Source organism: Ipomoea nil, unplaced genomic scaffold (assembly GCF_001879475.1).
Source record: "Ipomoea nil cultivar Tokyo-kokei standard unplaced genomic scaffold, Asagao_1.1 scaffold2826, whole genome shotgun sequence".
Lineage (NCBI taxonomy): Eukaryota > Viridiplantae > Streptophyta > Magnoliopsida > Solanales > Convolvulaceae > Ipomoea > Ipomoea nil.
In genome coordinates, this window is record NW_017619254.1 from 4,853,833 (window position 1) to 4,879,019 (window position 25,187).

Consider the following 25,187-nt stretch of genomic DNA (forward strand, 5'->3'; position numbering starts at 1 on the left):
ATAAATGTTTTGTTTTAATATATAGAAGGATTTGAAGGTATGTTACTCTCTCTGCTTCATTTTATCTGTCCTACTTAGTATTCATTAGGCAAACAAACTCTTTTTTCTTTGACTATTTTCTTTATTATTTTTACTTATTTTTAAATTTAATTTTTTGTGTTTAATAGTACCCTTTGTGTAGTTTTTAAATATATAAATTTTGTATACTAATACTAAACTTAATATTATTAAAAATAAGTTCAGTTAAACCTCGTTAACCGAACCAAACACATAAAATGAAACGGAGAGAGTATTTGATAATATCAATGAACCTTCAATACTTACATAATGTACTTTTAAAAAGTGAATATTTAGTATATTAAAATGTACAAGATAGACTGTGGTACATGATATAATGATTGTATTGAAAATTGATTTAAATATATGTGGGAAGCATAAATAAATATAATATTTGAGGAAATTTCAATTTTGGTCCTATGACTATATGGGTCTTGTTAATTTCAGTCCTCGACTTTTAAAAGTGCCAATTTAGTACCTTGACTATGCAATTTTTATCAGGTTTGGTCACTCCGGCCAAATTTCCGACCAACTTTCGCCGGAAAAACATAATTAACTAATTAATGTTTGATATGAAGGGCAAATTCGTCTTTTTACTACCTTCCTCCCCCACTCCTCCCCTCCCTCACAAACCACCAGCCAAATCCATTATTTCCTGCGATTTAGGCCATGGATCAGCAAAGGCACTCTGATGAGAATTATACTTCTTGTGTTTCCACAAGAAATTACATCTCTGTCACTCATTTCATCAAACAGCTCCCGTGTAAGTTCCATTCCAAATTCTGTATACAAATTCAGTAGTGAGTTCTGGTCGGAGTTTACAGCCGAAAACTCACTTCGAATTACGAAACAATGAATCTTCTGTCCATTAAAAAAAGTTGCAAGATTTCTACAAGTCTGAACCACAAGCACCAAGACGGAAGTGAATGCTGCTGCGAAACCATGCTTGAGCATAGATGCGTGGATGGAGGCAGCATGTCTATGTGTGAAGGAGAGCGGGAGGTTTAAGCAAGCTTTAAGAATGGGAGGGAATACCGAAAAGTAAAGCTGAATACCTGCCAGATTTGGACTGAAACACAAGAAGCTGTTGCCTTTTCCAATCCATGGCCTAACCACCATCGCCGGAAATAATGGATTTGGCTGGTGGTTTGTGAGGAATGGGAGGAGTGGAGGGGAAAGGTAGTGAAAAGACGAATTTGTCCCTCAGATTAAACATTAATTGGTTAATTATGTTTTTTCGGTAAAATTTGACCGGCAATTTGACCGGAGTGACTAAAATTGATAAAAATTGCATAATCAAGATACTAAATTGACACTTTTAAAAGTCAAAGACTGAAATTAACAAGACTCATATAGTCATAAGACCAAAATTGAAATTTCCTCTATAATATTTTTTAAGAAATGGAGAAAATATTCATTGTATACACATTACACATTTTGGAATTTATAGATTTAAAATTTTGGACTGGGCTTATATGCCTTAATGGGCCGCTATAAGCAACAATGGTCGGTCTTCACTCTTCAGTTCTTCACTATCACTAGTATTCGCTTTTGTCTGTGCAGCTCCCACATCGGGCGACGATACAGCTCCTTTCCAGTACACATAGTCCGCCATTGAACAACAAGAATGTCCCTTCGGGGACATCCGATAAAATTGGAACGATACAGAGAAGATTAGCATGGCCCCTGCGCAAGGATGACACGCACAAATCGAGAAATGGTCCAAATTTTTTTCTCCCCCAAAATTCTGCTGCGGATTCCTGTGAAATTTTGCTAAGCTGCTTTTGAATTATGGATTTCCTTAAATTTTTAGGGTTTTTCACCTTTCTAACTTGGCCGCGTTTTGGATTCTGGTGCTTTTCGCTCTCGCCGTTTATTTGATAGAATTGAATGTGCAGCATATAGCGTTGAAATTGAAGTGTTGAGACCAATGAGATTTCGCAGACAAATAGCGCTTTTAGCATGGTTTGCGCTTTGTTTACCGTGGCGGATTTGGGATTCATGATATTGTGAATGGTTTCGCTTTATCTGCTAGCTAGTGTATGAGTGTAGGCTTAGCAGTAGAATTCTCTTGGCTGTATGTGCTACATTAGGCTGTTCTTATTTCATCTACACATCTGCATAGTATTTGTTTAGCTTCATCCGCATACTTGCCTGATTCAAGTATTAAATTTCAAATCATTGATTATGATATTATTGTTGTGAAGAAATTAGCAGTGGATTAAGTATGGGAAGTGTCTTCAAAGCTCTGGTTATTGGTTAGAAACAAATTGGGGGCTGCTCTTGGGCTAAATTTGAATGTTATGCCATAGGATTACAAAAGTTAAATAGCTGATATCTTAAATGGTTTTATCATGACATGATTTTGTGTTTTATAAGTCTCATTGGGCAAGCATGAAGTGCATGCTAATTCCTGAATGCAGGAGAAAACTAATGGAATTTTATGTTGGTAAAACAATGAAATTTCATATTTGTTGCAGTGAATTCTCATTATTGCAACATATGACAAACAATTTTCCAGTCTCACAAACACAAGAACGATGGCCTTTTCTTCTCTATTTTTACCCGTCTGTTCTGCCGTGAATTGGTATTGTTGTTGTTGTTATAAGTCTTAAAGGAAACCTCTTTGGTAAATCAATAGTTTGCATCAAATAATGGCAGCAGAAATGTCTCATTTACTCATGCAATCTCAAGCTTATAAATTATAATAGTCTTTCAGAGATGGACTACCCCAATATATTATTCTTTTCAAACTCTTTAAGAGGGCGCCCCAGTAAGGCCATTCTATCTCACCTTAACAAAAAAAGGATGACATTAAATCTTTATTATTATTATTATTTTTAAAGTTATCAATCATACTTTTCATTCGTCAATTGTTTCTAAATTATTAATCTAGTCGCCAAGTAGCTTGTAGTTTAATGACGTCTCTATGACTTTCTCAAAAGAGAGGTCATATATTTGAATCTCAGACAGATACTACATTGTAATAGAGTCAGCGTAGTGAGGGACATATACTACTTTGAGTTACTAATCTAGTCCGTTTACTTATCTCACACCGGTAAAGAACTGTGAGGAGAATAATAAATGGTGTCATTTTTGTATTTTGAAGCATTATTTGATGGAGTGTTTTATTTAAAATAAGTAATAAACTCTAAAATGAGCTCTATCAAACAAAGCCACAATCATTAAACTCGGTTCAAGACTACAATTATATTTTACAAGGGTATATATGTAAATTCCACTCAATCCACTGATTTTCCCAATTCCTTCACAATCTTTCGCGAAACACTATCTCTAACGGAGCTTAACATTTATTTTTTAAAAAAATCAATTGACGAAACTTTATTAAATCAAATGTTCAATACAATTATGATAGAAGAAAGCCAATTAAACGGACCAAGTAAAAGAACAATTCAAATGCCACTCGTATAGTATAATTTTTATGTAATTTGAAATCTTCCAAATCGCATTGTATTTTCCTTGTGTCCGCAGGAGTTGTTGCATTTTTATTGTTTATTGCTCAATAATTAAACACCCAATACATTATATATATATTTGTAGCTAGTCGCCCCCATGACCAATATAAATGTTCACTTATTTAGGTTTTCATCACCATAAATTCTAAGCATACAGCAACCGACATCGTTTTGAGTTTTGTCGTTAACAATCATCGCTCCGCGCCAAACCGCCCATTCCGCTTGGAGCTTACCAACTCTCGGCCGACTTAACACAAACGACAACAAACAATGCTTTTATTTATTTGATTCGATTGTATTATTTTTTAAATATTTTTATTTTTAACAATTCAAATTATATTTAATACAAATAATATTTTTCTTCATTCTAATTGGTATTGCAACATATTTTAATATAATCTATATTCAATCTAATTAAGTCGAAAAAATCTATTCTTTCAACCGTATTAAACCATAATCGTTAATCAGTATAACGTATCACGACAGCAACAATAAACCATATTAAAAATGCGGATAAAGATTAATTAAGATAATTGGTAGCATCGAATTGCTTAATTATTGTTTCTTAGTAATTTTGCAGCGTCAAAGCTTCTCGATTTGTGAAAATGGGTCAAAATATTCAGTTATCGGCATGTTTCTTCTCGATTGTTAATATTAATTGCCTCAAAACACCATGTCGGCATGTGCCAAGATGATCAATGCATCTGGCCAGTGTTACTGATTTGATAAGTTCTGTTTGGCACACTCTATTCAAAAAGTTAGTTGTTAAAATTTGAAAATTAAGCAAGAGATTTGTGATTGGGTGGCATTAGGTTGCTCTCTCATATTACAGGACGTTTGGTTGGAGGGATTTTAAATTTCCTTTCCACTTAATTCCTACCTAATTTCAAAGGCCATTAAATTTCGTAGTTTGGTTGGAGGGAATTGCAATTTCCCCATTTTCATAGAATTAAAATTTCATGTCTCCCCTGGTATTTTAATTTCTGGGAAAAAAAGATAGTGATGAGTCAAAATTATTCATTCCTTTTTTAACCTAAAATTAATGTCTAACAACAATAATGGACATTTTTGACTTTATACTACATATTCCCTTTCAATTCCCATGTATACCAAATATTGGAATTGAAATTCCCAGTAATTCTATTCCTGTCAACCAAACACTGGAATTTAAATTTCCATTTTATTCCCAGTAATTCAACTCCCATGGAATTACAATTCCTTTTCCACATAATTCCCCCTCTCCAACCAAACGCCTTGTTAGAGGTTGTGAGTTTAAGGCTCAGTAGAAACGGTATTAACTTGTGTTTCAGTAAGTTGAGAAAGTAGTTATGAATAAATATTGCATTGTAACAAAATTAATAGTATTAAAAATTTTGAAAATTAAGCAAGAAACTTGTGATTTTGTGGCATTAAGTTGCTCTCTCATATGCGAGGTTGTGAGTTTAAAGCTCAATAGAAACAGTATTAACTTGTGCTTCAGTAAGTTGAGAAAGTAGTTATGAACATATATTGCAATGTAATAGAGTTAATAGTACTAAAAATTTTTAAAAATTAAAATTTGATGGCGGTTCAGATTGCATGAACGTTCCAGGAAGTGACAAGTCAGGGGAGAAGCATGACACTAACATATAGGGAAAAGGTGCGGCTTTGGCCTTTCGGTATTCAAATTTGTAAAGAGTTAATACCCAAAATCGTCCTCGACTATAGTGGTTTTTCTCAATTTCGTCCTAAACGACTTTGGTGACCTAATATCGTCCCAGACTTTTGTGTTTCGCTCAATTTAGTCCTTCATTTGTTATTCCGTCAAATTGGTGTTAAATTAAGGGACAATTCAGTAATGTCAATATTGATGTATCTTTACTTTCAACTTGTGAAGTGCGAAATTACTATTTCTTGTACGAATTACACCAAGAATTACTCCGGACCTGCAAATCAAATTTTATATTCGCAGTTTTAGGAGTAATTCTGGGAGTAATTCGTAAAAAAAAAAAAGATTTCGCAGTTCACATGTCTATGAGTAAAGAGATGTCAATATTAAAATTACTGAATTGTCTATTTATTTAACACCAAATGGACAGAATAACAAATGAGGGACTAAATTGAGCAAAAATACAGAAATCTGGGACTAAATTGAGCGAAACACAAAAGTCTGGGACGATATTAGGTCACCAAAATCGTTTAGGACGAAATTGAGAAAAGCCACTATAGTCGAGGACGATTTTGGGTATTAACTCAATTTGTAAATAAAGAATTCTTTAGGCGGTTCATAAAATTGTGATAACTATTACGGAGTATAATTTTATTTTTTTAAAAAAGTGAAAGTATAATGAATATTTGATATAAATATGATTTATTAATTAGAATATTATGTAAGAATGTCTATCAACAATCATGCTTTTTATATTAAGTAAAATCATTTATATTTTTGAAATTGTATTAAAAATTTAATATTAGGTAAAATCTTCAAGAGCATATATATTTTTTTTTGAATGCCTTCAAGAGCATATATAATTACGCGCAATATAAAAGATATGCTAGTTGATAGCTCAAATTCGTTTCTTAAATTAAATATTATTCTGTACAATAATTTAAAATAAATTTTGCTTTTTTAACAAATTTTATAATATGATACATAAAGGTAACATTTTAATGGTCAAATGAAGTAATTAAATGTTTCTTCACTAGTTGCAAATTCATAAATCAAAATTAAAATGATTAAATGACCCTGGTCATTTTTGTTAATATATTATTTATAAATTTTAAAAGTTGTTTTAAACGAGTTAATATTAAATTTAGCCAATTACTTTGAACACATTTTTAGATTGTTATTCATAAATAATTTGTTTAGACATTGTTTTTCTAGTACATCTCAATTAGTAAATGACCCAAAAAAAAAAAAAAAAAAAAAAGATAGATAACTAAATTTAATAACTATAAACAAAAATATGTACAAATTATTTGTGAATTACTAAATTTAAAGTACCTTTGCAGTTGTATTAAATCCAGCACTAACTCAATTTCAAAATTTAACCTGAAACATATGAACTAAGTTCATGGCCAAAGCATATAATTCAGCACCAAATGTCATTTTCAAAGTTCCTTTCTTTTGAGCCATCAAAGAACTTTCTAGAAAATTCATGAATTTTGTTAGTATTAGTGGAATAACAAAAGCAATCGTAGTGTATCTTTACTGGGGTAGTTATTTGTTGACAAAATCGAACCTGAATGAACGGAGATTATTCTTATTTGTTTTCTATTAATGTTATGAACACAGATTATTCGTGTATTTATTTTTTATTAATGTTATAAACACATTCACGAACACATAATAAACAAGTTTGAGCTCTAAAATTTGTTCAATTATGTTCGTCAGCAAAAACGCTTACTAAATACAAACCTAAAATTTGTTCAATTATGTTCGTCAGCAAAAACGCTTACTAAATACGAACCCGAGTAGTTTTAGTGAATGTTGTATCCGATAACACCCCTAATCCCCTAATCTTTACTTGACATGGAGTAATATTTTGCATTTATTAACTTGTTATTGCAGGCATTATAATGAAAAAAACAATCATTTTTCATACTATTTAGAAATATTTTGTTAAAAAAGGAAAAGGAAAAGGAAAAGCATTGCACAAATTGAAATACTGTAATATTCAGTTGATTGGTGGAAATCCAGTACATATAGACAAGGGCAGAAGTGGCAGAGTTGAAAGTTGAAACCACTTCTCACTGAAGATGCATCTGGTAGTTTCGATCCCGTTTCTTACGAAGATCCGAACCCGATTTCTAATTAACTCCCGACCCGATTACAAATATCAGTGACCCGCATGTTCCAAAAGAAGAAGAAAAAGAAACTCTGTTTTGTTTTCATCCAAATCAAGATCGAACAGTCATCTCTGCTGCTGCTCCATCATACGGCAGAAGTCCTCAAAGCATACGAAGCCGTCGCCATTGTTATCGACCCCAAGTATCATGCGCCGGCAGTCCTCTAACGTGCACCGCGAGTCGCCGATCGTTTTGAACACGTTAAACAGCTCCTCCGCGGATATCTTCCCGTCGTGATCCGTATCGAAGAAGTCGAAGGCGTCTCGCAGCTCGGAGTCGCAAGACGGTGGGGCGAAGGCGGAGCTGAGCACGCTGAACTCCTCGAGGCTAATGCAACCGTCGCCGTCCCTATCCACCTCGCTCAACATCAACCTCAGCTCCTCCCTGCTGGGCGGCTCGGCTCCCACCTGGCTCAACAGCGCCTCCAGCTCCTCTTTCCTGATCTTACCGTCATCGTCCCTGTCGATCAGCTTGAACGCCTGGACCAGCTCGGCGTACAGCCCAGACAACTCGTCGGGGGAGATCTCGTCGTTGAGCGCGGGGAGGACGCTGGTGGGCGTGGATTCTCCGCCGGGCTTCTTGTACCCGGTTTGAGACTCAGAATCGGAAGCGGAGGACGACGACGACGACGTCGTTCCGGACCTAACAGACGGCGGATCGTCGGATCTGGACAATGAACGTGATCTTAAGGATTTAAAGAGCTTACCCGGTCTGGGCATCTTCATGGCGAAAGAGAAAGAGGAGAGATGAGAGAGAAAGAAAGAAGAATGGTGGGTTGTTGAGCGGAAGAGAGAGGTTTAAATGGGAGAGAAGTGAAGGGAGGCATAGTGAGCTTCCAGGAAATTTCGTAGAGAGAAGAGAGTATATAAGAGGAGAGTTTGGTGGGTATGTATGTTTGGCGTGTGCAGATGCCAAGTAGTCTCCAACTTTCCATTTCCTCGGAGAAAGAGTTGCGTTCTGTTTGGATTTTTTTAATCATAAATATCGCCTCACTACACGTCCATGATATTAGCTATCACCTATCATCTATCTTCATCTAATCCATGCTTTTTTGGAGTCAGAAAATTATTTGAGTGAGGGCGAAGAGGGTTAGAAATGTCAATTATAAAATATTAAATAATCTTAATAAAGTTAAAATACAAAATATATTATAAATTATAATAGAATATTTTTTATATATTACACTATAGTTAGAGTCAAAATCAAAAATATATACTTGAGTATAGTGAAAATATAAAAATATTTATGACAAAATATGAAACATAATTAATTACATAAAATAATTTGAATAACACTATATTTATAAATAATTTTAAATTTTAATTTTTTTAGTTAAATCAACTTTAAGTTTTTCTAAATTAATTCGAGTACAATGAAGGATAATATAAACTTGTATACTACATTAATTAAATGATTCATAAAAAGTAGACTAAAAATAAAATGTAATTTGTTAATTAAATGATTCATAAAATTATAAGAAAATTGTTGTTAATGAAATTTGAACATATATCCATATAATTTTTAAACTCAAATTTAGAGTTTAACTAACTAAGCTACTCAAACTATTAATAATTTAAACATAAATATAAATTTTATATAACATTTAATGCTATACATGCATATATTATATATACATACATTATACATATATATAAAGGGGTGGAGTGGGGAGAGTTAGGGCAGTTGCCCTCATACTAGCTCTATCCTTGCATATGGGATACCACTAATAAAGGCGATATTTTATTTTTGTATACATTTTTGAGAGACACTTCATGTCTCCGCCAATAATCTCTCTAACCATCTGACATAAAATTTTTAAAGCATTTTTTTTTAAAGAAAAAAAAAAGTAATTTGACTTTTGTTTTCCAAGCATGGTAACAGTAAATAAAAGTACGAAAATGACATTTGTGGCCATTGATTGCCATTGCTGTTTAGGAAAGAATGCAGAGAGTGAATGTGTAAATTGTTGTGTAGTGCTTTTTTTGCGGAAATAAAACGCATTTTGTTAACGGTGTGTTCGAAGTTGCAACATCCAAACAAAGCCAAAGAAAACAGAAAAAGGTATCTTTAATTTGCGTTGAAAGTTCCGTTTCCTTGCATGCTTTTAATTTGACAGAAGAGAAAGTTAATGCCAAACAATACAGCCAATTTTCTGGCTGTGTCTCAACTCTGAACTTACACAGCATAGCCACAGGGATTATTACTATTTTCTCGAGAATAACAATTTTAGTCCGTGTCCATATATTTGGTTCTTAAATTATTATTTTTTTAATAATTTTATGTAAAGTGATAATTTTAATTAGATCATTAACAATTTTTTTTTTTTTAAGAATGATCATCAACAAAATATATCATGAATTTGATTTTTGCGCAACATTTTATGAAGACATGTAGGAGAGAGAAAAAAAAAGAAAAAAAGCATCTGAAAATAAAAAAAAAATAAAAAATAAAAAAAACAACGGTAAAAAGGTAAGAGTGGCCGCTAGCTAGCGGCGACTCTGAGCGTGGGGAACATGCGCCCGCTGGGGCGCTAAGTTCCCTCTAAGCGCGCTCCTGCATGTTTTTTTTTTTTTTTTTTTCTTTTATGCTTCTCCTGCAAAAATCAAGGACTTTGCAGGAGAAGTCAAAATAATCTCTCTCCTATTCAATAAGAAATGTTATATTACAACATTTTTTAGATAAATTTGGTAATTTCATAACCCGCCCCCCTCCCCCCCTCCCCCTCTCTTCACGAATAGCTATATATATGCTAAACACATGAAAATTACTAATGGTGCACGTAACGCGCACTAGAAAGTGTTTTTTTTTTTTTTTTTTTTTTGCATGACCCACAAAAATCCCTTATTTCTGCAAAATTATTGTTTTTTCTCTCCGACCATATCTCTCATCTACTTGGGAAGAAACAAAAAAAAAACCACAAAAAATCCTCCTAAAATGACTATTGGGATGCTCTTAAACTTAAGGAGATATGGAGTACTAAACTATAAGTTTAAATTTGTAATTTATTTTCTTGCCAACGACTACTTAGTCAAGCCCATTGTATGAGGTTCTTTTAGAACGATTTGTTTTTTAAAAAGTTTAGTACGATTTATCTCTCCTGTGTAGTTTGAGAAATTCAGTGCACACTAACAAATAATGGATGTGAGTTACATTATTCACTCAAAAAATTATGCTAATTTATTATAGATCTTTTTATTTTGTTATATGTAAATGTAAATTACGCACCGTAAATCATGATGTCTGATTGAATTCATAGTGTAATAAATTATATATGTGGTGATTTGTAGAAGGAAATTATGAAAAAATTTATATGAAATTACTTGGTTACTCTTGACAATTTTTGTGGTATAAAATTTGTTGTTTAACAAAATGGATTCTTTTAGTGGTTTGGTCAAAATGAAATATACTTAATACACATTCTCATGTAGTAATTACTAGTTGTTCAACCAAATATATTTAATTTTATTTTTAAAACAAAATTGGAATAATTGATCAAATGTAATAAACTAATAATAATAACATTTATTATAATTAAATAGTATAGATCTTGTAAATCACGCAGTCAAATCTTACACGTAAATGCAACGAATTGCATATGTGATTTTTGTGTATTCACACGTCACTATATTGCTCGAATATGGATCCAACACTTTGTGGTGCTTACTTTTTTTCATTAATATTCAATGAATGAATCTTATCATCTAGTTTACATAAAGTGAATATTCTGTCACTGACATTTTGTGCATTATTCATTCCATTAATATTTTATTCACTATAATGAGCAATAAAATTTGATGTAACGCATTATATAAGAATTGGGTAGACGTAGTCACAATTAATTCGATCTAATTGTTGAACTAGACTTTTCTTGAAAATAAGATTGGACTCGAACAACTTGGAACAAGGTCAATGGTAGCTCCAGATTATCCATGGGTTATAACCCCAAATTACTTTGGATCGACCCTTACATGATTGATCCTAGTCCAAGTTTGAATCGGATCGGTTTCTTGATGGTTGTTTTTAATGCACGTGAAGATTCGAACCTATAACCTTTGATATGTATGTGGTTGGTTTTGATATTGGCTCTGATACTAACAACATATGTTTTATCTCAACTAAAAATCTAAACTGATAATTAGATTTCACACACACACACACACACACACATATATATATATATGCTCAACATACTTAGAAATTAGAAAGTGGTCAAACTGTAAGATTTTCTCTAATAATATATATTATACATTATATATTAGGGCTTTAATTAAGTGGTGCAAGTGGACTAGGTTTATTAAGGGGTCTGGTTGGACTGAATAACTAGAAGTTGTTAGTCCCCCAAACTCTGTGCCTAATATAATCCTGGATTGATGGGATACAAGATGATTGATGATATAGCACATTCAGTTACGGTACTCATACTGCTCAGTAGACACCAATACACCATTTAGGGTTCTGAGTCAGGTATGAGGCAAATAATGACTAACGGTCTACCGTTAAGAGACAACACAACAGGAACATTAACTGTGACTGGAGATCACCACGACTACGCTTCCGCTGATCACTGTATAGTATTTGTAAATTTAATAACATACATCACCATCGTAAATTATTGAAAGGAGTCATATCATTAAAATATCTAAAATTTAGGCACGTAGCATTGCCCATGTTAAGACTAAAAATCAACAAAGTTAAATTAAATTGTGGCTAGAGTGCTAGACAACGAAACATTGTCACCTTTTTTTTTTTTTTTTTTTTTTTTTTTTTGCAAAATACGAAACATTGTCACCTCAGTCCAGGCTTATCGTGGAATGTAAAGGAGCATGGGCTACAAAGTTACAACACGAATTGCCGAATGCATGCAAAGGTGATTAAGATTGGTTTATTAAGATTTTTCTTCATTGATAGTGAGGTATAGAATAATTCCATTATGAGTTTATGACTTGTTTGGCATTTTGGTATGTAATTGGTTGGCTTTATTGGTGAAAAAAACAAATAAAATCTTTACTTCCGGTAATAATTATAGCATTAATTTAAGAGAAAATTTGTAATAGCAACTAAATATATATTTTGGTTGAAGTTTACCTTGTAATCTTAACGGGTAAAAGACTACAAAGAGGTCAACCAGTCTAAATTGTTCACAGTTGACTGACTCAAATCAAGAATGTCAATAGGTAGCTCCATAAGAATTGAACTTAGAAACTTGCACTTATTAAGTCAAATACATTAAACTTGGTTTAAAAAAAAAAAACACACAATCATTTGTGTTTTATAACAATTGTACCCAATTATAGTATATAATTAAAAATAATTTAATTCTCTTTATTTAAATATTAATTGGTGACTATAATATTCGAACTACTTGTGTTTACATTGTAATATATACTTTTTTGAAGAATTTAATTTTGAACTTTTACTTGTACAAAGTAGACATTACTTGTATTTGTACAAATGTTTGATATTAATTTGTCAAATTTTAAAAGTTTTTATATACGGAGTAATTATTATGCATAATTGGGTGCAATTGTCACAAAACATAAAGGTGCGTCATTTGGGTACGGTGAAACTCACACATTTTAGCTATTAGGAATTAATTTTCTTTGATTTTTAAAAAACTAATTTTTAATTGACTCGAACATTTATAAATCAAAGACTTCACCAAATATGAAAAATAATTTTTCAACCTTTTAAATTTTTATTTTTTTATTTTTAAAAATTTGACTACCAAATGCCCAATAAAAGTAGACAATTTCCAGTATGATGTATTTTCCATTCGTTACAGCTGATGTGATTATGATATCTGGAAATTGGAGATGAATTTCCTGTTATGATTTTTATAGGGAAATATTGACTTTTAGCCAACAGATAATAGCACGCTGAAAAGAGTTGGCACACGGTAACAGCAAAAATGAACACTAATAAATTAATGTGACAGAAACATGAAACAGTGTTTGAGGTGGTCCCTGCTCTACCACCTTGAAAATTACTCTGTAATTAATTTAATGGATATAGAAAATTTACTTTTAATCCTAAGACTATTGAGATATTGTGAATTAGAATCTACGAATTTAAAATATGTTAATATAATTTTATAATTATTCGATTTTTTTTTTTTTAATTTTAGCTATCCGGTCAAACTATCGACGATAAGTAATTAAAAAATTTTAATGGATAAAATGGTGAAAATAATTTAGTTTTTTGCTCATTCTCTTTTCTTTCTTTTCCATTTCTTATTGTTTTCTCTGAGTCTGAGAGATTGACGGGCTTTCCACGACGAAGCTTCTTCCAGAAGCGTTCTCCGGCGAGCGGGATGAAACTCCTGTCTCCATTCTGCTTGCTGACTGCGAAGCCCAATTGTGGCCTTGCACATCTCCATTTTTTTGCCCAACGAAATCTTCAACATCATTAACACTGTCAACCTCATGGAGCCCGCTCTCGAGAAGGTATCTCATTTTCTATCATCTCAAGCGGTGCCCTATGTTATTTGGGTGATACCCCGAGTAAGGTACCCAGTCAGAAACATGTCTTGGTGCTCAGAGTTATCCACCCCTACTTTTCATTGTTTCAACTTTTTATTTTAATCTACATAGTATTTAATTTATTTCAATTTTTTATCAGCTGAAATTAGCAATTAATTTTATCAAATATCTATCCACAAATAGCTCAGGTTATCAATGAATGTAATTAATTAAAAATTATTACTAATCCAATTATTTAACTGCTAATAGCTCATTGGCAAACAAAGCTGATGTAAACACCCACAACATGTTAACCACGTGACCCGGCCTCTTGACCATTCTAATATGTTGTATTGTTGTTGGCATTCTATTCAATGCATGTGTTTAGAAAAAAGCATCTCCAGCTTCCTATTATTTTTTTCAGTCCATCTAATTAATTAATTAATTAAAGTACAAAATTTTCTGTCGACGTGTTTTATCAAAATCATGTCAGTGTAAAGTGTCATATTATTATGGGTTTTTAAAAAAAAAAAAAAATTATAATGAATTTAATATACTGAGAAATTGAGTGCACGCCGGACAAACAACAACAGTGTATGAACTAATGAACATTGTTACATGTTCGAGTAGTAACCTTTTTGACATTCAATCAGAGTTGAGGAGTGATCCTCTGAAGTTGTACGGATTCTATTTTATATAATTTATAAGTACAAATTTAATTACACACAAATTAGTAAAAATCCTTTCATTTCTAGGTAGTTAATTTGAGCACATCTAGGATGCACATGAAACAACGTAACATGGAGAAATGCAACGTTTGACCGGTTCGTGATTATCAATCATTGAAAAGATAAGTTAAAGGTAGAAGTTAGAAACTCTGCGATTAAATAAGAAGTTATTATATGATTTAGAGCAATATTATTAGTGGGGAGAATTGGAGGAGAATGTAAGAGTGATTAGAAAAGAGTAAATGGGAGAGGAGAGACAAAAGGAAAAAAAAAAAAGAATGAAAACTTGAATTTTTTTTATTAAAAAAATACTTTAATTACTGTCAAGCGCGCCCAACGAGCGCGTGCAGCTGGGTGCAATGGTGACAACCACGCATGGCTCGCATGGGCAAAATATCATATAGGTCCCACATTTCTAAATTTTCCCCACTTTTGCAGAAGCATTCCATTTTTCTTTTTCTTGCTTCTCTCTCTTCTTTTTCTGACATTATTCCCACATTATACACTAATAGGGTTGCTCTTATTGCAATAAATAATTGGCATTGGTTAGTGTGATTTTTACCTAATCAATCATTACGCTTATTCTGAGGGATTTTGGTTTGCTCAAAGGCACAACTTGCATGATTGTTTTTTGGTACACAAACATTGTTTGTGTATCATTTTCATCAACAAGACAAGATGTGCACTTGCAAGTGTTGTGTCCCAATTAAGGTTCGTTGAAGCAGACTCACCTGACCCACATTTTCTCCCAACTGGTTCATGAATGCCAACTGGATAACACGGAGTCAGATAATATCGAATAGTCGAGATACTATTGAGGATGCTCTTATGGTTGAATATCAACTAGCTTTAACACACAACTACCAATTAGGTGATTGAACAATGAACATCAACACCTCATAATGAACACTCTCATTCTTATCTTAATAATTTGAGTCTTATCAAAAACAGTTTTATGTACAACATTTTTCAATTATTGTATTTAGGAATAAGGTTCAAATTAGCCACTGAACGCAATCTGAAAGTGCAATTAGGCCACTGAACGAAAAAAAAAGTGCAATTAGACCACTGAACACAACAAAAATATGCAATTTTATCGGATAGCAGGTTACCCTCAATTTTAGCAGGTTATCTGCTTACGTGGCAGCTAAGTTGGCATTTTTAATAAATTTTAATTAATTTTTAATAAATTTTAATAATAACTTTTTATTAAAAAAATTTTTAAAAAATAAAAACGACTTTATTTTATTTTTTATTTAATTTTTTCCACTTTTTTTATAACATTTATTATTAAAATTAATTATTAAAAATTATTTAAAAATATTAAAAATGCCAACTAAGCTGCCACGTAAGCAGGTAACCTGCTAAAATTGATGGTAACTTGCTATCCTGTAAAATTGCATACGTTTGGAAAATTCAGTGGCCTAATTGCACATTTTTTGAGTGTTCAATGGCCTAATTGCACTTTTTTTTCGTTCAATGACCTAATTGCATTTCCAGGTTACGTTCAGTGGCCAATTTGAACCTTATTCCTTGTATTTAATATTCATGTTGGGAAGAATACAACTTTTAAGACTAGACAAACTACTACTGTACATGAACAGCTTTTATACAAGAAATCAAGAATGTAATAAGACCCATAATCAGTACTGTTCTTGAGGAAAGCCCAATATTGCTGTTCTAACCTCCATTATAATCTAAATTCAGCTAATATGCAAAGAATCACTGAAGGTTAATATAGGCAATAATGTTTCACTCATCTGAAACTAGCTTATCATGATCACCATCTTCAGATACTGAGCTAGTATCCATTTCTTTTTCTGGGCTGTCAATATGGACACATTCAGCAACAGGGTCATCATGCACAGAAGAATTGTTTTCAGAGTCATGGCTCCTGTTTGATGGGGTTAAGTCTTCTTTCTTTACGACGTTAAAAACGATCCCGTTCTGGACCCTCTCGGCGTGCAGGAGGTCGCCTTCTGCCACCACGATGCTGCTCGAACTAGTCCTGGGGAAGCGGTGGCTGAAATCCGAATCCGAGTTTCTATCTGGCGTTGTCACCCTCGGACTCGGGGAGAACGTTTCTCTGCTGGCTGTTGTTGCAACAACGTTGTTGGGGTCGATCGTCAATCCTTTGTTCAACCGAAACCCGGTGTCCAAACTCTGGACAAACTCGACAAACTTATCCGCTGATGTTGTCCTCATCAGAGGCCCCCCGGACCTCGTCCAGGAGGTAAGATCGCTTTCGGACTCGCTGTCGCTGGCATCGTGCAAGTTCCTGTGGGCCCGCCTAGCTCGAGTAGCGTGTGCTGTGGACGCCCCGCCGCCTCCATCAGCGTGGAGGTAATCTTCGAGGGATCCCGTTGAATTCTCGCGAGCAATGCAGTTCCAGGAAGGGATTCTTTTGGAACCATTGGATCTGAGCGTGCTAGAAAAGCCGTATGACGAAGAAGAAGCAGCTGCCGCTCTCTCGGCACTCCTTTTGAGTCGACGCATGTGGTTGAGTATCGCAACACACTCGTCGAGAGCAAGCTCGATCCCGCAATTCGCTTTTATGGCTGAGAGCTTCTCCCACGTACACCTCCTTCCTTGGTTCGACGCCTTCTGAATCTCCACCGTAGAAGGATTTTGTATTATTTTCAAGTACTGTATCATACAAAAGTATGAGAAAATGAATAAGACGATCAAGGAAAATGAGTAAATATGATCAAGGCTATGAGTTTTTTTCGATATGAACAAACCTGAGCCAGAGTTGCAGGCATCACAACTGTCACATCGCCCTCCCATTCTTGAGCAAACAACTTGGCTAGTCCGCCAAGGGGAAATCCAAGTTCCAATATCTGATTGCATCTGTGTTTCACCTCCATCTCGACTAAATGAGCAATCTGTGCAGTGGAAAACACGAAAAATTGTAAAATGTAATCTTTTCTGGTTTAAGTTCGAGAACATTGAAAAGTTAATGAAAAACATTGTTATACCATGAACATGAAATAAAGAAAGACAGTAGACATTTATGACAATGTAAGGACTAGTAGGAGTGAAGTAGCAATTCCGGTGTTTCTCTTTAACAAAAATGTATAAAACTTCAAGATTTTAAATATTTGGTTAGTTCTTAGTTCAAACTGAATGCCCAAGCTCATACAGACAAGGTGTCCTAAGTAGGTCCTAACTATAGGAGGCACATTAAGCCCGTACAATACTCAGACTAATCCTTGTTCACACTGGGCCGACCCAAGCTCATACAGACGAGGTGTCCTAAGTAGGTCCTAACTATAGGAGGCACCTTAAGCCCGTACTATACTCAGACTAATCATTGTTCACACTGGGCCGACCCAAGCTCATACAGACGAGGTGTCCTAAGTAGGTCCTAACTATAGGAGGCACCTTAAGCCTGTACTATACTCAGACTAATCCTTGTTCACACTGGGCCGATCCAAGCTCATACAGACGAGATGTCCTAAGTAGGTCCTAACTATAGTAGGCACCTTAAGCCCGTACTATACTCGGACTAATCCTTGTTCACACCAGGCCGGCCCAATTAAGGGGCAAAGTGTTGGTCATGTTGGTTTTTCCATAGCTGGTTAGACACTCACATAATTTGAGGCTAGGTTATACTACCCAATAATATAGCACTACAGCCAAAAAGAGAAAGCTTTCTGGAATTCTCTAGATTTTCAAGCGAAAAATAGACATTTTGAAAGATATAAGACAGCAAAGAGTATAAAAAATGGCATTAAAATTGACTGAAGGCAATTAAAATATACCTTGGCAGCAAAATGCCCTCCATAAGCTCTCACAAACTCCTTCATCCTCAGTAAAGGTGCGATATGTGGATTTGCTTGACTCACAATAAAGTGATTAACGTTGAAGAGCTCCTTTAACTGCATCATAGGTAAATCAATCTCCAAGCTACCATCCCTCCATCTACGAGCACTAGAAGCCTCGTCGGGTCCCAAATGAAAAGGAGGATGGTAAGGAACAATATCTCCATGTCGATCTTTTGCCATGAGTTCTTGGGCTTCAAAAAGGCCAGGAAAGGCACAAGAAGCAGTGACAGCGCTCCATATAACAACATGAGGTGACGTCAAGTAATTTAGGCATCTGGGGGGTTCATGCTTCCTTGGAGAGCAAACCGTAATGGCTAAAATCCGACCAGTCATATCATAAGCTTCTTGGAAAGTCATGTCATTAGTGAGATCGCGCAGCATCAACTGCAACTGTCTGATCTCATGAACAGCACGATATGTCATCACCCTCTTAAAAACCGTTAAAATCCCACCCATTTCTTCAAAAAATTGCAGCGAGTTCCATGAATGATCAAAAAAGCTTTGGAGCTCGGGCCAAGACCTAGTGGCTATAATCGAACAGATGATGGATCCAACACTCGACCCAGCAATTATCCGAGGCAAAAGCTTGTGCTCTACCAATGTCTTCACTACACCAACATGAAAAGCTCCTAGAGAAGCGCCTCCACTTAAAAGCAAAGCCGTCCTGCCAAAGGCATGTCTTGTTTCGTGCATGAAAGCTAGCTTCTCCTCCAACAAAAGCTCCTCCGAATCAGAATCACACACCATTCTCAACTGAGTCGAAACTTCATCAATATATTCCTTAATAAGTTTCGGAACATGTAGCCTCCCCTTGTGTAGCTTCGGGTTGCACATGTTGCCAAGATTCCTGACAAGGTCAGCTCGCATACAGAATATAATATCTCGAAGAGACCCCTCCTGGCGACGCTGCTGAAGCTCATGGAGCTTATTTCTAACGAGTTCGACATCATAAAGGTCAGCCTCGTTCACTTTAACGGTTTCCCTGTCCAACATCTTCGCAGCATGAGCCCATTCCTCATAGATCAGGGCAGATGCCATCATGTTCCTCCAAAATTTCCTCCTATACGCCATCTCAGCTTTCCCTTTTAAGTTGGTGTATCGTTTCAACAAGAAAGCAATGAGTGTCACCAATGCTAATATCCCTTGTGGATTTCGGGGATGGAACCACGATACCAAAGGTGCCACGTAACCATTCTTAGCCTTAGACAAGTAGTACCGCACGAAGTGATAAATATGAAACCTAAATTGTAAAAATGACTTGCAGAATAAAATTCTGAAAGCAATCGTCCTGCCCACAATCGACGAAGGCCCGATTTTGGAGAACTCAACACTAGCCTCGTTGCTAATATCCATGCCTTAGGACAAAGGGATCAATCCTATTTTCCTATGGGTTTATCTATCAAGAGAGGATCACAATTCACAACTATTCAACAATAACTTAGACCAAAACAGGACAGTTGTCTGCAGTAGAGCTTACACAAGCTCCAAGAATTAAGGAATAGTAAAGTATGAGGACAAATGGTTATCTCTGAAAGTCAGAAATGGATACTTAAGAACACAATTAAGAACTAATAATCAAAGCATCTGCCAAATAAATGCTTCAGTATAGATTATCTTAAGCTGAAATCTTAAGTTAGAAGGTTTTGGGGAAAGAAAATCTAACCTTTTTTTCTATTCTAGACTAGAATAATGGAGATTCCGCCCAGACTAGAACAGGAATATGGACCCGGAAATTCTCAATAACCATAGAACAACAGGCAAAGAGATCCCTGGATCAAAGAATCGGTTTTTCAACTAAAATTTCCAGGACACTAAGCAAGAAGGCAACTTGGAAAAGAAAACACTCAAGCAATTCCAATCAAAGAATCGATTTTTCCACTACCCACGGAATCAATGCCCAAATGGGAGCTCGAAACAAGAAACAAAATCCCTACAAATGGTGTTAAAGTCGAAATCTAAAATCTCTCCAAGCAAAAAAAAAAGGAAAAAGAAAAACAAGTTTACCAGAAAATTCACGATATCACGTATACGTAAAGGCAGCGGAAGAATGGTATTCAAGTTCACGAGTATGAAAAGAAGTGTCAAATGGATCAGATAACGATAAATCTGACGTTTATCCGCCGTGGAAGTATGGGTAGCTGTGTCGCGGAATGGGGTTTTAAAAATCTTTTTTTTTTTCTTTTTTACCAAATTCATCAATTTAAAATAGCACGTGTACAAAAGATTCCAACTATACTCATAAAATTAAAAGGAGTTAATTATCAAAATGGTCCCTTGACTATAGTGAAATTACCAATTTGGTCATTGACTATTTTTTTAACCAATTAAGTTCCTCAACTTTAAAATTTTAACCAATTTGGTCCTCCGTTAGTTTGACCGTTAGTCAACCGTTAACTTGGGACCAAATTGGTAATTCGCTATAGTCAATGGACCATTTTGGTAATTAACTTTAAGGGTCGGCAATTCGGTTCAGCTTTCTCGAACCGTACAATATACCGAACAATCGAACGATAATAGATTCTTGTATACCGAATGGTTCGGTAAAAACTCGAACCGAACTGAATTGTTCGGTAAAAATCGAACCGAACCGAATATCGTTTGAACTTTGGATTGCTATTTTGTTATATATTAGACTTTGGATATGGACAATGTAAACATCATAACACATAATATAGAACATTTGATAACAAACCATAAAGAAATCAAATAAAACATTACGAGAGATACCTGTGAGAATATGAGCTGAACGGCAGAGCAAGCAGCAAGGGACTTGGATTTACTTTTTATTTATTTATTTATTTATTTATTTATTTATTTATTTATTATTATTATTATTATTATTATTATTATATTTAAAAAATCAAACGGTATTCGGTTCAGTTTAATTTTTTACCGAACAATTCGGATCGTTCGGGTCAGTTTTTTATCGAACCGTTCGGTATACAATAATCCAATACCGTTTGGTTGTTCGGTATATTACTGAACCAAAATAGTTAGGTTCGGTTCGATTTGAGAAAACTAAACCGAATTGCCCACCCCTAAAGTTAATTACCAAAATGGTCCCTTGACTATAGCGAAATTACCAATTTGGTCCCAAGTTAACGGTTGAATAACGGTCAAACTAACGGAGGACCAAATTGGTTAAAATTTTTAAAGTTAAGGGACTTAATTGGTTAAAAAAATAGTCAAGGACCAAATTGGTAATTTCACTATAGTCAAGGGACCATTTTGATAATTAACTCAATTAAAAGGAAAAGGAATAAGGGTTAAATAAGAACATCACACAATAATGCAATTAGGTTACTGAACTTAAAATTTTAAAAATTAGGCCATCAAACTAACTAATTTTTTTCAATTAGTCTAATTTACAGGTTTTGCAGGTTAGTAACAGGCCACCCAAAAAATTTAAAATATTTTTTAAAAAATAATAAATTAAAATATATTTAACAAAAACGTTTCTTCGTCTCCATGGCCGGGACGAAGAAACCTAAACGTTTTTTTTCTTTTTTAAAAATATATTATAATTTATTATTTTTAAATAATAATTTTTTAAAAAACTATTTTAAATTTGTTGGGTGACCTGTTACTAAAGAAATTAGTTAGTTTAGTGGCCTAATTGTTATTTTTTTAGGTTCAGTGGCTTAATTGCATTATTGTGTGCAATTCGATGACGTATTTGACCTTTATTCCAAAGAAAAATGATAAGTGTTTTTTTTTAATAACGGAAAATTATAAGTGTTCATCACTTAAGATTGCTGCCATTGTTGAATTTTTTTTATTACGCCTAGACTGAGGCTCAAAACATAGACCTCCCACATAGGGGAGCAATCTAATACCAGTGGACCAGAAGCCACTTGATAACTCAAAAAGTTAGATGAGTTGTTGTTGTTATTCTTATTATTATTACTATTATTTTGTATATATGTTCATGTGAAAAATACATACTCAATATTAAAATATTAATAAATATAAAATTTTTGTTCACATTATATTTCATAATTTCTTATAGTATTTTCAATAGTTGTATTTTTTTTTTTTTTTGAGAAATTTGTGTAAGTGTGATTATAAAAGAGAAAATAGGAGGAAAAAGAAAAAGAAAAAAAATCTGCCAAAAAAATAAAAGATTTTACGCGTCCAGTGACGTACAAATTACGTTGAACGTATAGGTCAAATAAAATAGTAAGAGCGTGATACTTTTATGTAAGAATTAAAAAAGAAAAACTAAAGGGACTTTTTTTAAGGTGCCAAGTTAAATGGAGTTCTACTATTGTTGTTATGAGATTACTTGTACATGTGAGAAACATGTAAATAAACACATTTTAATTTGGTTTATTTAGATATTTTAATGCTTAGCTTATCGTCTCGCGGGTCCAGATAAATAATGTGTCTTTATTGAATTTTTATATACATTAATTTATATTGTGATTTTATATATGTTTTGAATGATTTCTTTGGTGTGGGTATCACATTTAGATAATTTTTAGATGCAAACAAATATCTTGAATATTTAATAAGGTTTGATCTTATTCGTTGATCAAATTAAAATCAACAGTCAATAATAGAGATAATTAAAAAAAATGTGGTGGCATTATGATAAATAACTCGAAGTTAGTTAAATTATTTTTGTCTTCGAGTGCACATTTTTTTTCTTCTTCAAATGCACATTTTTCTTATTCAAGTACACATTTTTTATTCTTTGAGTGGGAGAAGGACGAGGATGAATTCAAATGTGTCTAGGGATGATAAGAATTGATTTAAGTATCTTAGCTCTTTGAGTATTCAAATTTGACTATAAACATTATAACAACCAAAAATAAAAAATAAAAAATGAAGTGATTACTTTGACTTTGGTAGTTTGATATGAAGTTTTTATTCTTTTATCCTCGAGAATTCAAGAGAAATTGCTTGCATCTTTTTGAGATTTCAAATATGATTACAAATACTACAAATTTTTATTTTTTTTATTTAAAAAAAACTTTAAAAAAATAATGGGAGAAAAATTATAAAACGGCTTTGATAGTTTGATTCTATCATTAATAATTTAAAATGTAAATAATTAAATCATTTTAGTGCAAGAATAATTAGGAAAAACAAAGATTTAAACAACAAGCATATGCCCAAGTGTGTATTATATTTCATCAAGGAAAAACATCGTAAGAGTTTTTTTTTTTTTTTTTTTTTTTTTTTTTTGTTTATATATAATATTTAAGTCATTATGTGTATTTTTAAAATATTTTATATAATCAAATCTCATATATTCTTACCCCAAATCTCATATATTCTATCAAGTCAATCGTATACGTTCACTAATAAGGCAAATGCTATATATAGATGTGAATACTAATGTTAACACATAATTTTAAAATCAACATTAAGAATGGTTAAAATAGAAAAAATTAAGTAAAAAGTAAATACTCCGTATCATTTTACATTGCTTAATATAACCCTACTTCTATATATTTTGATGAGGTCAATTTTAAAATATTTTTTAAAATATATACACAATGGTAATAAGAAACAACATATTAATGGTGTCAATTGACCTGCTAAAAATAACACAAGTTTGCCCTATATTGTATGTCTTTATAATATAAAGAGTTAATTATAGCGAATGTCTTTTGTTTTTTATGACAATTCTAAATTTAGTCGTTTACTATCATTTTAATAATTATCCACTCTCCATTATAAATCCTTCCCATATCATAATTTCAACCCTCTCTTGATAAGCACGGATCAAAACTCTGCTTATTGTTTTTTCTTCTTTATAAACCTACCCATCTTCTTTGTTTGTCGGGAAGGAACTGTGAAAATGGAAGATAAATCAATGACATCCGAGTTGAACCATCACACCGAAGCCGCCAACAATGACCACGGGTGGCAAAATGTGTCGTACACCCAGAAGTATACCAAGAAGCAGGTCGCAGGAGGAGAAGTCGACGTCTGATTCGGATGGTTGCGAATGGATCAGTTGTGTCTAATGTTTACAATGTGTTCAAGTTGTTGGAGAAACAATCCGAGAAGCACCACCTCAGCTGCTGATATGTAGGACGAGATTCCAGTGAGCTTGGTGGCAAAATACCAGACGCAAAAAAAAAATGAATTTTTTTTTTTAAATTGAAGTGACAAAAATATTATTACCTAAAATAAGTTTTGTCAGAAAAGTCACCAAAATAGCTAAAATGTGTCAAAATGTTATAGTTTGGGTGTTATATAGCAAAAAATGGTTTGTTACTAAATTTTAAATGGTCAAAAAAAAAAAAAAAAAAGTCCTCCATTATAATTAACTTTAATATAAACAAATTGGTTCTAAATTTATTTGCACAATAGATTGAAAAGAATTATAAGACTAGAAATTGAAGAAATCTATGCCTAAGTGGAGATCAGAAATCATCATATATAAAGAGTTTAGAAGCATTACAATACTTGAATTTAAAAAAGTTATTAAAATATGTATTTTCACCGTAGCTAATCAATTTCTAGTATTTTATGTTGGAAAAATTAGCTTAAAATGGCATATTAAGTGGCTATTTTGTGGTACAATTATTAGTGGGGTCCACTTCCGATTTGGGTCGGGTCAAAGTGGATTCGGATTCTTCGTAGTAAGACGAAGAGATTGATATATTGTACGCTCAAAACGGATAATGGGTGAATGAGATATTGATTCTCAAAGTAGACCCATTTAAGTTGGGAAATGAAGGAAAAATGTAGGACTTTGTCCCACATTGGTTTGGAAACAAGATTTGCCCCCCTTATATACATGAGCTCTTTTTAAGCTTATAGAATTGTATAGCATAGAGGTTCTCTCGCGCGTGG

General features: G+C 33.5%; 2 protein-coding genes across 3 annotated transcripts; both read right to left on the minus strand.

Annotated features, from left to right (window-relative positions):
• Nucleotides 1-7,168: 7,168 nt before the first annotated feature.
• LOC109158963 (probable calcium-binding protein CML36) lies at nucleotides 7,169-8,217 on the minus strand. Its single transcript, XM_019306907.1, has one exon. The coding sequence runs from the start codon at nucleotides 8,084-8,086 to the stop codon at nucleotides 7,427-7,429; it is 660 nt and encodes a 219-aa protein (XP_019162452.1). The 5' UTR covers nucleotides 8,087-8,217; the 3' UTR covers nucleotides 7,169-7,426.
• A 7,863-nt stretch (nucleotides 8,218-16,080) lies between these two features.
• On the minus strand, nucleotides 16,081-20,460 carry LOC109158961 (triacylglycerol lipase SDP1-like). Of its 2 annotated transcripts, none has more exons than XM_019306904.1 (4): nucleotides 18,312-20,443; nucleotides 17,289-17,432; nucleotides 16,322-17,193; nucleotides 16,081-16,282 (listed from the first exon to the last, which is right to left on the minus strand). In XM_019306904.1, the coding sequence occupies exons 1-4, from the start codon at nucleotides 19,725-19,727 to the stop codon at nucleotides 16,270-16,272; spliced, it is 2,445 nt and encodes an 814-aa protein (XP_019162449.1). In that variant the 5' UTR covers nucleotides 19,728-20,443; the 3' UTR covers nucleotides 16,081-16,269. The 2 variants fall into 2 exon arrangements, with proteins under 2 accessions (XP_019162449.1, XP_019162448.1); XM_019306903.1 differs by having other exon boundaries at nucleotides 16,124-17,193; nucleotides 18,312-20,143; nucleotides 20,379-20,460.
• Between the last annotated feature and the right edge of the window lie 4,727 nt (nucleotides 20,461-25,187).

Coding starts and splice junctions, on each gene's coding strand:
- LOC109158963 (XM_019306907.1), bottom strand. CDS start 8,086: ATGAAGATGCCCAGACCGGGTAAGCTCTTTAAATCCTTAAGATCACGT.
- LOC109158961 (XM_019306903.1), bottom strand. CDS start 19,727: ATGGATATTAGCAACGAGGCTAGTGTTGAGTTCTCCAAAATCGGGCCT. Junction 17,433..18,311: donor GAGGGCATTTTGCTGCCAAG/GTATATTTTAAT, acceptor TCCACTGCACAG/ATTGCTCATTTAGTCGAGAT. Junction 17,194..17,288: donor TGCCTGCAACTCTGGCTCAG/GTTTGTTCATAT, acceptor TGTATGATACAG/TACTTGAAAATAATACAAAA.